This window comes from Dreissena polymorpha, chromosome 10 (assembly GCF_020536995.1).
Source record: "Dreissena polymorpha isolate Duluth1 chromosome 10, UMN_Dpol_1.0, whole genome shotgun sequence".
Classification (NCBI taxonomy): Eukaryota; Metazoa; Mollusca; class Bivalvia; order Myida; family Dreissenidae; genus Dreissena; species Dreissena polymorpha.
In genome coordinates, this window is record NC_068364.1 from 13,383,351 (window position 1) to 13,400,041 (window position 16,691).

At 37.0% G+C, this 16,691-nt stretch overlaps 1 protein-coding gene across 3 annotated transcripts in view; it reads left to right on the forward strand.

Moving 5' to 3' along the window:
- LOC127847141 (vacuolar protein sorting-associated protein 8 homolog) overlaps positions 1–16,691 on the forward strand; it is a 98,588-nt gene that overhangs the window by 62,226 nt on the left and 19,671 nt on the right. For all 3 annotated transcript variants that reach the window (XM_052378817.1, XM_052378818.1, XM_052378819.1), the window contains exons 27-32: positions 1,360–1,499; positions 2,021–2,105; positions 3,698–3,796; positions 4,941–5,080; positions 5,786–5,942; positions 6,325–6,414. In XM_052378817.1, coding sequence (XP_052234777.1) covers positions 1,360–1,499; positions 2,021–2,105; positions 3,698–3,796; positions 4,941–5,080; positions 5,786–5,942; positions 6,325–6,414 — 711 coding nt within the window. The remainder of the gene's footprint in view (positions 1–1,359; positions 1,500–2,020; positions 2,106–3,697; positions 3,797–4,940; positions 5,081–5,785; positions 5,943–6,324; positions 6,415–16,691) is intronic.

Here is a 16,691-nt window from a genome sequence, read left to right on the forward strand (position 1 = left end):
TGCAGGCTAATCTTAACGTAAATCCAGTCTACTTTGGGTAGACACTTTATGCACATGCATTAAGCCCAGTGTTTCAAGAATGCAGCTCATATTTTCAGCCTAATGAGCGTTCACCAGACAGCAGATTTAGTCCCCACAGTGCAAACAAATACAAATACATAAAAGAGGCATTGTTTGTTATCAGATCTTTTATTAACATCTCGCCTTGAAGACGATTGCTGCGCAAACTTAATCATGTGACTTAGTGGCTTGAAAACCCCAACAAGCCAACATTACAGTGGTGTATATGCTTATAGATAAGACAGTATTCTGGATGAATTTCAAGCCAACATTACAGTGGTGTATATGCTTATAGATAAGACAGTATTCTGGATGAATTTCAAGCCAACATTACAGTGGTGTATATGCTTATAGATAAGACAGTATTCTGGATGAATTTCAAGCCAACATTACAGTGGTGTATATGCTTATAGATAGGACGGTATTCTGGATGAATTTCAAGCCAACATTTCAGTGGTGTATATGCTTATAGATAGGACGGTATTCTGGATGAATTACAAGCCAACATTACAGTGGTGTATATGCTTATAGATAGGACGGTATTCTGGATGAATTTCAAGCCAACATTACAGTGGTGTATATGCTTATAGATAGGACGGTATTCTGGATGAATTTCAAGCCAACATTACAGTGGTGTATATGCTTATAGATAGGACGGTATTCTGGATGAATTTCAAGCCAACATTACAGTGGTGTATATGCTTATAGATAAGACAGTATTCTGGATGAATTTCAAGCCAACATTACAGTGGTGTATATGCTTATAGATAGGACGGTATTCTGGATGAATTACAAGCCAACATTACAGTGGTGTATATGCTTATAGATAGGACGGTATTCTGGATGAATTACAAGCCAACATTACAGTGGTGTATATGCTTATAGATAAGACGGTGTTTTGGATGAATTTCATGAACAATTTTTCAATCCTCATAACACTGGTTGTATATAAAGAGTTTAGTAAAATATGGTATGATATGACAACGAATGTCAGATCTTTTTTATCACATGCTTTTAAATGATCAAATTCAATAAATATTTACGCAAACATAATGATAAATCCCTAATGTTGTATACATTTCGTGATGTCATTTGACGTTGCAACGTCATTTCAGCAAAATAACAGAAAACTAAGCCAATGAAAACGCTTACAAATGTTGTATTACACATGTGTAATATAAAAAAATATGTAATGCTTATATTACATGGGAAACAGGGTATGGCATGTGATAAAAAGTAATATCACTTCTACAATGGCATTCTTGTGGTCAATCTCCTAGTGTATTGTTGGTGTTGCAGGTGCTTGAGTTCCTGTGTAACCCTGACGACGAGTCTCGCCACGAGGAGAGGCAGCAGGCGCTTCTGGAGCTGTCACACGCAGGGGGCCTAAAACAGGTGGACGAGGAGCGCTTCCTGTACCTCACAGAGAGGGCAAAGTTGTGAGTAGACTTGTTTAAATCAATGAATTAAAGCTTGATTGCATCAAACACTTATTGCTTATTGAAACACTCTTAATTCCTTTTCCTGGGTAGAACCAGTACTTAATATCTTTAAGGGAGACCTGAAGAATGCTCTCACAGTGGGTATTGAACCCGTTATCTCCTGGTTGATAGGTGGAAATCATATCAATTACGCTACTGTGACTGTAAGAGATATTCTTATTGCAATATTTGTGAAACGGAAGGTTCCTCTTAAATTTGCAAGTGTTCTGTTTTGTTTCGCCATATATTTAACCCTTTTCCCCATAAGAAGCAAAGTAATAATGGCTTTTGCAACCATTATGCTGTTTGCTGCTCATCAGTATCTAAGAGTTGGAAATGAAGCCTTTAAAACTTATATCTCGTAAGAAAGATCTTTCATTAAATGTAACTTTCGGAGGTACTCCATATGCTTCAACAAACTTATTTAAGTGGTAAAGTGTTTATGGAGTTCTTGATTCCATACGTAATATTGTTTGTAGCTATCGTGTTTGTGAGCTGCTCTATGAAAAGCGTAGACAGTTTGACAAGATCCTCCTCTGCTACTTGCGAGACTACGCCAGGAAGGTAAGTCTAAAGTACAAAACAGCTATTGCTCGATTTTACAGAATTGAAGTCTACTTATTGAGAGATTTCAGCACCATGATGTAAATAAGTTGAAGCTGTTTAGATGAGCGTACAGTCCAACCTGTACCTACGACCACCTTTTATTAGCGACCAATAGTCAATAACGACCACACTGATTTCCTCCCGAACAATTTCACTATATATTGAACCTGCGAATAAAGCCCACTTGCGAACAAAGACCGCCCTTTTACATTCCCAAAAGCCCATTTTGAAAGCTTACAACAACCACTACAATCATAAAAATCAACGATTTCGCAACTTTCAAAAAACAAAATGGCCGCCATGACGCTGTGTAGTCACGTGATACACATCTTACCAGTGGACTCGTCGGTCGCTATGGAGATATTGGCAAGTGACAGTTTATAACACTCAATATCAGTTGTTTGTTTATTTAACACGCATTCCTAATTGGTAGTCGCCTGCTTCTTTTATGCATTTGACAGTTTGTCAAAATTGTAAAAACCATATCAATTACGATGCCGTAAACACAAACATTTTGATAGTCATTCCCTTCTTAAATTTCTCCGTGATAAGACATGCATAGATTATAGATAAGTAAATTTTCAGTTCAAGTTAATCATCATGGCTTCCAAGCGTAAGTTCTTGACGTTGAAAGAACGCGTTAAGGTCATTAGTTTGTAAGGTAAACGACACAGTTGTAGACGAGTGGCTGGTTTTCTTGGTGTAGGCAAAACTCAAATCCAGAACATTTTGAAGCGTAAACGTGAGATAATGGACGAGTTTCAGGAAAACGTTAACTCTGAAAGTAAACGCCCTAAGTGTGAGTCGGAATACGCGTCAGTGAATGAACTTGTACATAAGTGGTTTATTGACGCTAGTGCAAGAATTACATGAACATATACATGTATGTCAATAGGTATTTATACAGGTATATGATTAATGAAATAAATAATAAAAACATAAGGGAATGGAAATAATAAATATAAAAACAAAACTGTATTTTCAATCCTTTATTTCATTATACATGCATACGTTTTCAAACATTTAAACATTGGAGATAAGAAACATAGATAAGGTACCTGTTAAAAAACTACTAGCATATTTTGCAAAGTTTCAATCTACCTTGCTAATAAAGACCACCTGTGAACAAAGACCACAACGACCAAATCCCTTGAGTGGTCTTTATTGACAGGTTAGACTGTACATACATTTGAGCTCACTTTGGAAAAAAGAGCTTAATGCATGGGCCTAAAGTGTTGTCCCAGATTAGCCTGTGCAGTATACACCGGCTAATAAGGGACACAACTTTTCATCTAGTCTGGATTTAAGCTAAGAAGAGACTCACTTTAAACAAAAAATGTCATAAAAGTGTTTTCCCTGATTATGTGCAAACTGCACATGCTAATCAGGGACAATACTTTGAGCACTTGCATTAAACCCAGTTTGGTTTGAGCGAGGCTCATTTTGTGTTCTATGGTTCTTGGTAATACTTCTCTTGGTGCATGTTGTATGCTGCAGTTCTTTGCTCACATCAGTTGCTGAAATGTCACAATATAAAACCTATATTTCAGTACCATGCGTTCACGTTCATCAGTTCCATACTGGACAGTGATCTCCACAGTCCCCAGGAGAAGGCCAGTGTTCAGACAGAGGCACTGAAACACCTCCAGGTTAGATATCTATTTATTGTAACATTTCACATCCGTACACACTTTCCGGTTAAGAAGATCTTATCATCTAATAATGGCCCTTTATGTAAAGCTGAAGAACTACAAGCAAGTTATAATTCAACCAGTCAGATTGCTCTTTTCAAGAGGAATTTTGTCATTCATTTTGTTATGTAATTTACAACTTGAAAGAATACTATCTCCCGTACTGGAATCTTTCTAAAAATTCTTATTTCTACAACACGTTGTAGCTTTGCAGCAAATATTTCAGTTATTTACTTGAAATGGTTATATTAATATTGAACTACGTGTAAGATACTGCTATAAACTGAATACATGTTTGAACTTTTCCAGTTCACACCATAAAAATTAAATATTTATATGCCCTCGGTATGGTGGAATATAGCAGTCCATGTGTATGTCTGTCTATCTGGCATGCGGTTTCCAGTGTTTTTTTCTAAATGCTTTCAGCTTTCTACCAGATTTTAGGTGTGGGAGCCAAACTGCATGACTTGCAGATTCAGTTATTGTTTAGTTCAGGTTCATTTAATTATATATTTTTTTTAAAGTTACTTACAATTTTTCTCTTGAATAACATTTTTCTGAACTTTTTTCCTAAACACTTGCAGATATTGACCTAATTTTTGGCGTGTAAGTCTGCCTACTTGACCTACTTTTAAAGTTCTGGTTTTGTTCTGGTCTATGAAATTATGGGCCTAAGACTTTGGAATTTTCCCTAGAATACCAGTTTTTCTGACTGTTCATAAACTCTTGCAGATACTGACTTGATTTTTGGTGTGTGATTCAACCTACTTGATTTCCAGTTTTAGTTTTGGTTTCATTCAAATCCATGGATTTTTTACAAAGTTATGGGCCTTGGAATTTTCTTTAAAATATCACTTTTCAAGACTTTGTTTCTTAGCACTTTCAGACACTGACCTTATTTTGGGTATGTGAGTCTACCTACATGACTTACTGATGAAGTTCGAGTTTTGTTCTGGTCCATTGAATTTTTATGCTATCACGGGCCTTGGACTTTGGAATTTTTTCTTACCTGCTTCGAAGTGCAGTAGGGGGCAGTGTTTTTCACAAAAACAGCTCTTGTTTTTGCACAAATTATCTCAATAGGTGTAATGTATTTGTGCAGGAGTTGGTGTCTATAGACAGCAAGCAGGCCGCTAAGATGGTGGTGAGTCACCTGACAGTGGAACTCAAGGACGTGGTGAAACAACTGCAGGGAGATGAACGCGTACTCTTCCAGTTCCTACAGGGGGTCATGTTGTATAGGTGAGTCATAGAAAACACAAGCATGTTCCAAGTTCAATTATAAACCATAATCGCCTTAGGATCTTTTGAGTTGTAGCCCTTCATTTGTTTTAAGTTTGCCCTCATTTCTTCTTGAGGGGGCATTTCTGCTTTGCAAACAGCTTTCCAGATATATTGAGCCTTGTTCGGGAAAACTGGGTGTTATGCATGAGCTTAAAATGTGTCATCTCATATCAGCCTGTGCTGTCCACACAGGCTTATCAATAACGACACTGTCCACCTAAACTTGATGATCACTAAGAAGTGACTTCCTTTTAAAGAAAAAAAACCCATTAAAGCGTAAAGTGTCATCCCTGATAAGCCTGTTTGAACCACACAGGCTAATCTGGGATGACACTTAACACAAATGTGTCTTGTTCTGAGAAAACTGGGCTTAATGCATGTGCGTAAAGTGTCATCCCAGTTTAGCCTGTGCAGTCTGCACAGGCTAATCAGGGACGACACTTTCCGCCTAAACTTGATTTTCGGCAAGGAGGGACTTCCTTGAAACTAAAAATACCATAAAAGCAGAAAGTGTCGTCCCTGATTAGCCTGTGCGGACTGCACAGGCTAATCTGGGATGACACTCTACGCACATGCATTAATCTCAATTTTCTCAGAACAAGACACAAATGTATTAAGCCTGAGTTTTCCCAGAGCAAGGCTCCATTGCCTTACACATAACAGGGATGCCAGCGGCAGTGCCATCAACCCTGAGAGCCAGGTGCAGGTGGAGGCAGCTATCTTTGAGCTTTACATCGACCTGCTGTGTCGCTACAGACCCGCTGACGTGTACACCTTCATCAAGGTCAATGACGGCTACCGACTGGAACAGACCCTCGATGTGAGTGTGTTAGGTTTCTTTAGCACATCAACTATAGCTTTATCCAACGGCTTTTTAGAATATTTTTATTTTATTGTTATTTTTTTAAGACTATGTATGTCAGAACAATGTCAAATACATAAAGTGTCCAATAAACTGTTGTCCAGTGTGGTTGTATTACAGTCTGTATAAGAAATAATTCTTATTAAAAGTTATGAAACTGCCTTTATAGAAAAATGAAACTTATATGGTGATTTGGGCTAACTTTTGTGATATCAGCTTAGTACGGCATTGGGATAAGCTACATATTTGCTTTAATTTTAAAAAGTAAATATAAGTTGGCCTTTTATATCACATCTTGTAATAATACCTACATGTATGTGATATGTTTACTGTTTAAAAGATCTGCCGAAAGCACAGTTTGTCAGAAGCCACGGCATATCTGCTGGAGAAGGCAGGGGATGTACAGGGAGCATTTGGCATTTACCTTCAGGTGAGCCTCTAATATATAGGTATATACAGGGAGCATTAGGCATTTACCTTCAGGTGAGCCTCTAATATATAGGGATATAAAGGGAGCATTAGGCATTTACCTTCAGGTGAGCCTCTAATATATAGGGATATACAGGGAGCATTAGGCATTAACCTACAGGTGAGCCTCTAATATATAGGGATATACAGGGAGCATTTGGCATTTACCTTCAGGTGTGCCTCTAATATATAGGGATATACAGGGAGCATTTGGCATTTACCTACAGGTGAGCCTCTAATATATAGGGATATACAGGGAGCATTAGGCATTTACCTACAGGTGAGACTCTAATATATAGGGATGTACAGGGAGCATTTGGCATTAACCTTCAGGTGGGCCTCTAATATATAGGAATGTTCAGGGAGCATTTGGCATTTACCTTCAAGTGAGCCTCTAATATATAAGAATGTACAGGGAGCATTTGGCAATGACCTTCACGTGGGCCTCTAATATATAGGGATGTACAGGGAGCATTTGGCATTTACCTTCAGGTGAGTCTCTAACACATAAGAATGTACAGGGAGCATTTGGCATTTACCTTCAGATGGGCCTCTAATATATAAGAATGTACAGGGAGCATTTGGCATTTACTTTCAAGTGAGCCTTTAATATATAAGAATGTACAGGGAGCATTTGGCATTATCCTTCAGGTGAGCCTCTAATATATAGGAATGTACAGGGAGCATTTTTCATTTACCTTTATGTGAGCCTCTAATATATAGGGATGTACAGGGAGCATTTGGCATTTACCTTCAGGCGAGCCTCTAATATATAGGGATGTACAGGGAGCATTTGGCATTTACCTTCAGGTGAGCCTCTAATATATAGGGATGTACAGGGAGCATTTGGCATTTACCTACAGGTGAGCCTCTAATATATAGGGATGTACAGGGAGCATTTTGCATTTACCTACAGGTGAGCCTCCAATATATAGGGATGTGCAGGGAGCATTTGGCATTTACCTTCAGGTGAGCCTCTAATATATAGGGATGTACAGGGAGCATTTGGCATTTACCTTCAGGTGAGCCTCTAATATATAGGGTAGGGCATTTACCTTTAGGTGAGCCTCTAATAAATAGGGATGTACAGGGGGCATTTTGCATTTACCTTCAGGTGAGCCTCTAATATATAGGGATGTACATGTTTAATTGAGCATTTACAGGTGAGCCTCTTATGTATAGGGATGTACAGGGAGCATTTGGCATTTACATGTACCTTCAGGTGAGCCTCTAATATGTAGGGACAGGCATTTACCTTCAGGTTAGCCTCTAATAACAGGATGCATTGGGCATTTACCTTCAGGTGAGCCTCTAATATATAGGGATGTACAGGGAGCATTGGGCATTTACCTACAGGTGAGCCTCTAATATATCAGGATGTACAGGGAGCATTTGGCATTTACATTTAGGTGAGCCTCTAATATATAGGGACGGGCATTTACCTTCAGGTGAGCCTCTAATATATAGGGATGTACAGGGAGCATTTGGCATTTACCTACAGGTGAGCCTGTAATATATAGGGATGTACAGGGAGCATTTGGCATTTACCCACAGGTTAGCCTCTAATATATAGGGATGTACAGGGAGCATTTGGTATTTACCTAGAGGTGAGCCTCTAATATATAGGGATGTACAGGGAGCATTGGGCATTTACCTTCAGGTGAGCCTCTAATATATAGGGATGTACAGGGAGCATTGGGCATTTACCTACAGGTGAGCCTCTAATATATAGGGATGTACAGGGAGCATTGGGCATTTACCTACAGGTGAGCCTCTAATATATAGGGATGTACAGGGAGCATTGGGCATTTACCTGTAGGTGAGACTCTAATATATAGGGATGTACAGGGAGCATTTGGCATTTACCTACAGGTGAGCCTCTAATATATAGGGATGTACAGGGAGCATTGGGCATTTACCTGTAGGTGAGAATCAAATGAGCCTCAGTTGAGTCAGGGACGACATTTTCGGTATTATCTGGATTTTTGTTCTCATTGAAAAGAGACTGCCTGTACATGAAAAATTTCAAAAATTTCATGAAAGCAGGAAGTGTTGTCCCAGTTTTTTCCAGAATGAAACTTAAATATACATTCCGCAAAAATGGTAATGCAACATGGCTTTAAAATAATCTGTTACTTTAAAAGTTTATAAGTTTTTAAACCCCAAACTTCTGCAGTAACAAATTTGTTTGGTTGGTCTGCTAAAATGTCTTCATCTACTAATCACTGTATTCTATCAAACATCTGTATCAAGAAAAATGAAAATGTTCTTTGATGTCAACTCCATCGCATGTTGATGAATCAGTGCAACACTGCATCTTTATGCATAGGCATGTGCTAACGAAAATATTCCTTTTAGTAAAGTCTATCCCAGATTGATATGAATGTATGGAACAATATAAATACCAGCACAGCCATGTGCTAATGACTATATCACATTATCACACACCAGGAACCATGGAATGTTCCTTTAAGACAAGCATGTCCAAAATTGATATGAATATGTGGAACACTTTATCTCCCAGCACAGACATGTGCTAATGACTATATCACATTATCACACATCTGTACCAGGAAACATGGAATGTTCCTTAAATACAAGCATGTCCAAAATTGATATGAATATTTGGAACACTATATCTCCCAGCACAGGCATGTGCTAATGACTATATCACATTATCACACATCAGTACCAGGAAACATGGAAATGTTCCTAAAAGACATGTTGATCCCTTATTGATATGAATATGTGGAACAATATATCTCCCAGCACAGACATGTGCTAATGACTATATCACATTGTCACACATCATTACCAGGAAACATGGAAATGTTCCTCTAAGACAAGCATGTCCAAAATTGATATGAATATGTGGAACAATATATCTCCCAGCACAGGCATGTGCTACTCTGACTATATCACATTGTCACACATCATTACCAGGAAACATGGAAATGTTCCTATAAGATGATAAGCCCATCCCAAATTGATATGAATATGTCAAACACTATATCTCCCAGCAAAGGCATGTGCTAATGACTATATCTTATTATCACACATCTGTACCAGGAAACATGGAAATGTTCCTATAAGACAAATCTATCCCTTATTGATATGAATATGTGGAACAATATATCCCCCAGCACAGACATGTGCTAATGACTATATCACATTATCACGCATCTGTACCAGGAAACATGGAAATGTTCCTAAAAGACATGTTGATCCCTTATTGATATGAATATGTGGAACAATATATCTCCCAGCACAGACATGTGGTAATGACTATATCATATTATCACACATATGTACCAGGAAACATGGAAATGTTCCTAAAAGACATGTCGATCCCTCATTGATATGAATATGTGGAACACTATATCTTCCAGCACAGACATATGCTAATGACTATATCATATTATCACACAACAGTACCAGGAAACATGGAAATGTTCCTATAAGACAAAGTCCTTCATAAATTGATATAAATATGTGGAACACTATATCTCCCAGCACAGACATGTGCTAATGACTATATCACATTATCACACATCTGTACCAGGAAACATGGAAATGTTCCTAAAAGACAAGTCGATCCCTTATTGATATGAATATGTGGAACAATATATCTCCCAGCACAGACATGTGCTAATGATTATATCACATTATCACACATCTGTACCAGGAAACATGGAAATGTTCCTATAAGATAAGTCTATCACAATTGATGTTAATATGTGGAACAATTTATCTCCCAGCACAGGCATGGGCTAATGACTATATCACATTATCACACATCTGTACCAGGAAACATGGAAATGTTCCTATAAGACAAGTCTATCACAATTGATGTTAATATGTGGAACACTATATCTCCCAGCACAGGTATGTGCTTATGACTATATCACTTTATCACACATCTCTACCAGGAAACATGGAAATTTTCTTTTAAGACAAAGTCTATCCCTAATTGATATAAATATATGGAACACTATATCTCCCAGCACAGACATGTGCTAATGACTATATCACATTATCACACAAATGTACCAGGAAACATGGAAATGTTCCTATAAGACAAGTCTATCACAATTGATGTTAATATGTGGAACACTATATCTCCCAGCACAGACATGTGCTAATGACTATATCACATTATCACATATCTGTACCAGGAAACATGGAAATGTTCCTATAAGACAAATCTATCCCAAATTGATATGAATATGTTGAACACTATATCTCCCAGCAAAGGCATGTGCTAATGACTATATCACATTATAGCACATCTGTACCAGGAAACATGGAAATGTTCCTAGAAGACAAAGTCTTTTGCAAATTGATATGAATATGTGGAACAATATATCTCCCAGCACAGACATGTGCTAATGACTATATCACATTATCACACATCTGTACCAGGAAATATGGAAATGTTCCTAAAAGACATATTGATCCCTTATTGATATGAATATGTGGAATAATTTAGCTCCCAGCACAGGCATGTGCTAATGACTATATCACATTGTCACACATCAGTACCAGGAAACATGGAAATGTTCCTATAAGATGATAAGCCCATCCCAAATTGATATGAATATGTCAAACACTATATCTCCCAGCACAGGCATGTGCTAATGACTATATCTTATTATTACACATCTGTACCAGAAAACATGGAAATGTTCCTATAAGACAAAGTCCTTCATAAATTGATATAAATATGTGGAACACTATATCTCCCAGCACAGACATGTGCTAATGACTATATCACATTATCACACATCTGTACCAGGAAACATGGAAATGTTCCTAAAAGACAAGTCGATCCCTTATTGATATGAATATGTGGAACAATATATCTCCCAGCACAGACATGTGCTAATGATTATATCACATTATCACACATCTGTACCAGGAAACATGGAAATGTTCCTATAAGATAAGTCTATCACAATTGATGTTAATATGTGGAACAATTTATCTCCCAGCACAGGCATGTGCTAATGACTATATCACATTATCACACAAATGTACCAGGAAACATGGAAATGTTCCTATAAGACAAGTCTATCACAATTGATGTTAATATGTGGAACACTATATCTCCCAGCACAGACATGTGCTAATGACTATATCACATTATCACATATCTGTACCAGGAAACATGGAAATGTTCCTATAAGACAAATCTATCCCAAATTGATATGAATATGTTGAACACTATATCTCCCAGCAAAGGCATGTGCTAATGACTATATCACATTATAGCACATCTGTACCAGGAAACATGGAAATGTTCCTAGAAGACAAAGTCTTTTGCAAATTGATATGAATATGTGGAACAATATATCTCCCAGCACAGACATGTGCTAATGACTATATCACATTATCACACATCTGTACCAGGAAATATGGAAATGTTCCTAAAAGACATATTGATCCCTTATTGATATGAATATGTGGAATAATTTATCTCCCAGCACAGGCATGTGCTAATGACTATATCACATTGTCACACATCAGTACCAGGAAACATGGAAATGTTCCTATAAGATGATAAGCCCATCCCAAATTGATATGAATATGTCAAACACTATATCTCCCAGCACAGGCATGTGCTAATGACTATATCTTATTATTACACATCTGTACCAGAAAACATGTAAATGTTCCTATAAGACAAGTCTATCCCTTATTGATATGAATATGTGGAACAATATATCTCCCAGCACAGGCATGTGCTAATGACTATGTCACATTATCACACATCTGTACCAGGAAACATGGAAATGTTCCTAAAAGACATGTTGATCCCTTATAGATATGAATATGTGGAACAATATATATCCCAGCACAGACATGTGCTAATGACTAAATCATATTATCACACATCTGTACCAGGAAACATTGAAATGTTCCTATAAGACAAAGTCCTTCATAAATTGATATAATTATGTGGAACACTATATCTCCCAGCACAGACATGTGCTAATGACTATATCAAATTATCGCACATCTGTACCAGGAAACATGGAAATGTTCCTAAAAGACAAGTCATTTCCTTATTGATATGAATATGTTGAACAATATACCTCCCAGCAAAGACATGTGCTAATGACTATATCACATTATCACACATCTCTACCAGAAAACATGGAAATGTTCCTATCAGGTAAATCCATCCCAAATTGATATGAATATGTTGAACACTATATCTCCCAGCATGGGCATGTGCTAATGACTATATCACATTATAGCACATCTGTACCAGGAAACATGGAAATGTTCCTATAAGACAAAGTCCTTTGCAAATTGATATGAATATATGGAACACTATATCTCCCAGCACAGACATGTGCTAATGACTATATCACATTATCACGCATCTGTACCAGGAAACATGGAATTTTTCCTATCAGATAAGTCTATCACAATTGATGTTAATATGTGGAACAATTTATCTCCCAGCACAGGCATGTGCTAATGACTATATCACATTATCACACATCTGTACCAGGAAACATGGAAATGTTCCTATAAGACAAAGTCCTTTGCAAATTGATATGAATATATGGAACACTATATCTCCCAGCACAGACATGTGCTAATGACTATATCACATTATCACGCATCTGTACCAGGAAACATGGAATTTTTCCTATCAGATAAGTCTATCACAATTGATGTTAATATGTGGAACAATTTATCTCCCAGCACAGGCATGTGCTAATGACTATATCACATTATCACACATCTGTACCAGGAAACATGGAAATGTTCCTATAAGACAAGTCTATCACAATTGATGTTAATATGTGGAACACTATATCTCCCAGCACAGACATGTGCTAATGACTATATCACATTATCACATATCTGTACCAGGAAACATGGAAATGTTCCTATAAGACAAAGTCTATCCCAAATTTATATGAATATATGGAACACTATATCTCCCAGCACAGGCATGTGCTAATGACTATATCACATTATCACACATCTGTACCAGGAAACATGGAAATGTTCCTAAAAGACAAATTGATCCCTTATTGATATGAATATGTTGAACAATATACCTCCCAGCACAGACATGTGCTAATGACTATATCACATTATCACACATCTGTACCAGGAAACATGGAAATGTTCCTATAAGACAAGTATATCCCAAATTGATATGATTATGTGGAACACTGTATCTCCCAGCACAGGCATGTGCTAATGACTTTATCACATTATCACACATCTGTACCAGGAAACATGGAAATGTTCATATAAGACAAAGACCATTTCAAATTTATATGAATTAATGGAACACTATATCTCCCAGCAATGACATGTGCTAATGACTATATCACATTATCACACATCTGTACCTTGAAACATCAAATGTTCCAGTAAGACAAAGATCCCAAATTAATATGAATATATGGAACACTATATCTCCCAGCACAGGCATGTGCTAATGACTATATCACATTATCACACAATTGTACCAGGAAACATGAAAATTTTCCTATAAGACAAAGACCATTTCAAATTTATATGAATTAATGGAACACTATATCTCCCAGCAATGACATGTGCTATTGACTATATCACATTATCACACATCTGTATCAGGAAACATGGAAATGTTCTCATAAGACAAGTCATCAATAATTGATATGAATATATGGAACACTATATCTCCCAGCACAGACATGTGCTAATGACTATACCACATTATCGCACATCTGTACCAGGAAACATAGAAATGTTCAAATAAGACAAGTCTTTCCCTTATTGATATGATTATGTCAAACACTATATCTCCCAGCACAGGCATGTGCTTATGACTATATCACATAATCACACATCAGTACCAGAAAAAACATGGAAATGTTCCTAAAAGATAAGTCCATCCCAAATTGATATGAATATGTGTAACACTTTATCTCCCAGCACAGACATGTGCTAATGACTATATCACATTATCACGCATCTGTACCAGGAAACATGGAAATGTTCCTATAAGACAAAATCTATCCCAAATTGATATGAATATGTCAAACACTATACCTCCCAGCACAGGCATGTGCTAATGACTATATCGCATTATCACACATCTGTACCAGGAAACATGAAAATGTTCGTATAAGACAAATCTATCCCAAATTGATATGAATATGTCGAACACTATATCTCCCAGCACAGACATGTGCTAATGACTATATCACATTATCACACATCAGTACCAGGAAACATGGAAATGTTCCTATAATACAAAGTCTATCCCAAATTGATATGAATATATGGAACACTATATCTCCCAGCACAGACATGTGCTAATGACTATATCACATTATCACACATCTGTACCAGGAAACATGGAAATGTTCCTATCAGACATGTTGATCCCTTATTGATATGAATATATGGAACACTTTATCTCCCAGCACAGGCATGTGCTAATGACTATATCACATTCTCACACATCAGTACCAGGAAACATGGAAATGTTCCTATAAGGCAAGTCTGTCCCAAGTTGATATGAATATATGGGACACTATATTTCCCAGCACAGGTATGTGCTTATGACTATATCACTATCACACATCTCTACCAGGAAACATGGAAATTTTCTTTTAAGACAAAGTCTATCCCTAATTGATATGAATATATGGAACACTATATCTCCCAGGACAGACATGTGCTAATGACTATATCACATTATCACACATCAGTTCCTGGAAACATGAAAATATACCTATAAGACAAAGTCTATCCCAAATTGATATGAATATATGGAACACTATATCTCCCAGCACAGACATGTGCTAATGACTATATCACATTATCACACATCAGTACCAGGAAACATGGAAATGTTCCTATAAGACAAGTCTATCACAATTGATGTTTATATGTGGAACACTATATCTCCCAGCACAGGCATGTGCTAATGACTATATCACATTCTCACACATCAGTACCAGGAAACATGGAAATGTTCCTATAAGGCAAGTCTGTCCCAAGTTGATATGAATATATGGGACACTATATTTCCCAGCACAGGTATGTGCTTATGACTATATCACTTTATCACACATCTCTACCAGGAAACATGGAAATTTTCTTTTAAGACAAAGTCTATCCCTAATTGATATGAATATATGGAACACTATATCTCCCAGGACAGACATGTGCTAATGACTATATCACATTATCACACATCAGTTCCTGGAAACATGAAAATATACCTATAAGACAAAGTCTATCCCAAATTGATATGAATATATGGAACACTATATCTCCCAGCACAGACATGTGCTAATGACTATATCACATTATCACACATCAGTACCAGGAAACATGGAAATGTTCCTATAAGACAAGTCTATCACAATTGATGTTTATATGTGGAACACTATATCTCCCAGCACAGGCATGTGCTAATGACTATATCACATTCTCACACATCAGTACCAGGAAACATGGAAATGTTCCTATAAGGCAAGTCTGTCCCAAGTTGATATGAATATATGGGACACTATATTTCCCAGCACAGGTATGTGCTTATGACTATATCACTTTATCACACATCTCTACCAGGAAACATGGAAATTTTCTTTTAAGACAAAGTCTATCCCTAATTGATATAAATATATGGAACACTATATCTCCCAGCACAGACATGTGCTAATGCCTATATCACATTATCACACATCAGTTCCTGGAAACATGAAAATGTTCCTATAAGACAAAGTCTATCCCAAATTGATATGAATTAATGGAACACTATATCTCCCAGCACAGGCATGTGCTAATGACTATATCACATTATCACACATCAGTACCAGGAAACATGGAAATGTTCCTATAAGGCAAGTCTGTCCTAAGTTGATATGAATATATGGGACACTATATTTCCCAGCACAGGTATGTGCTTATGACTATATCACTTTATCACACATCTCTACCAGGAAACATGGAAATTTTCTTTTAAGACAAAGTCTATCCCTAATTGATATAAATATATGGAACACTATATCTCCCAGCACAGACATGTGCTAATGACTATATCACATTATCACACATCAGTTCCTGGAAACATGAAAATGTTCCTATAAGACAAAGTCTATCCCAAATTGATATGAATTAATGGAACACTATATCTCCCAGCACAGGCATGTGCTAATGACTATATCACATTATCACACATCAGTACCAGGAAACATGGAAATGTTCCTATAA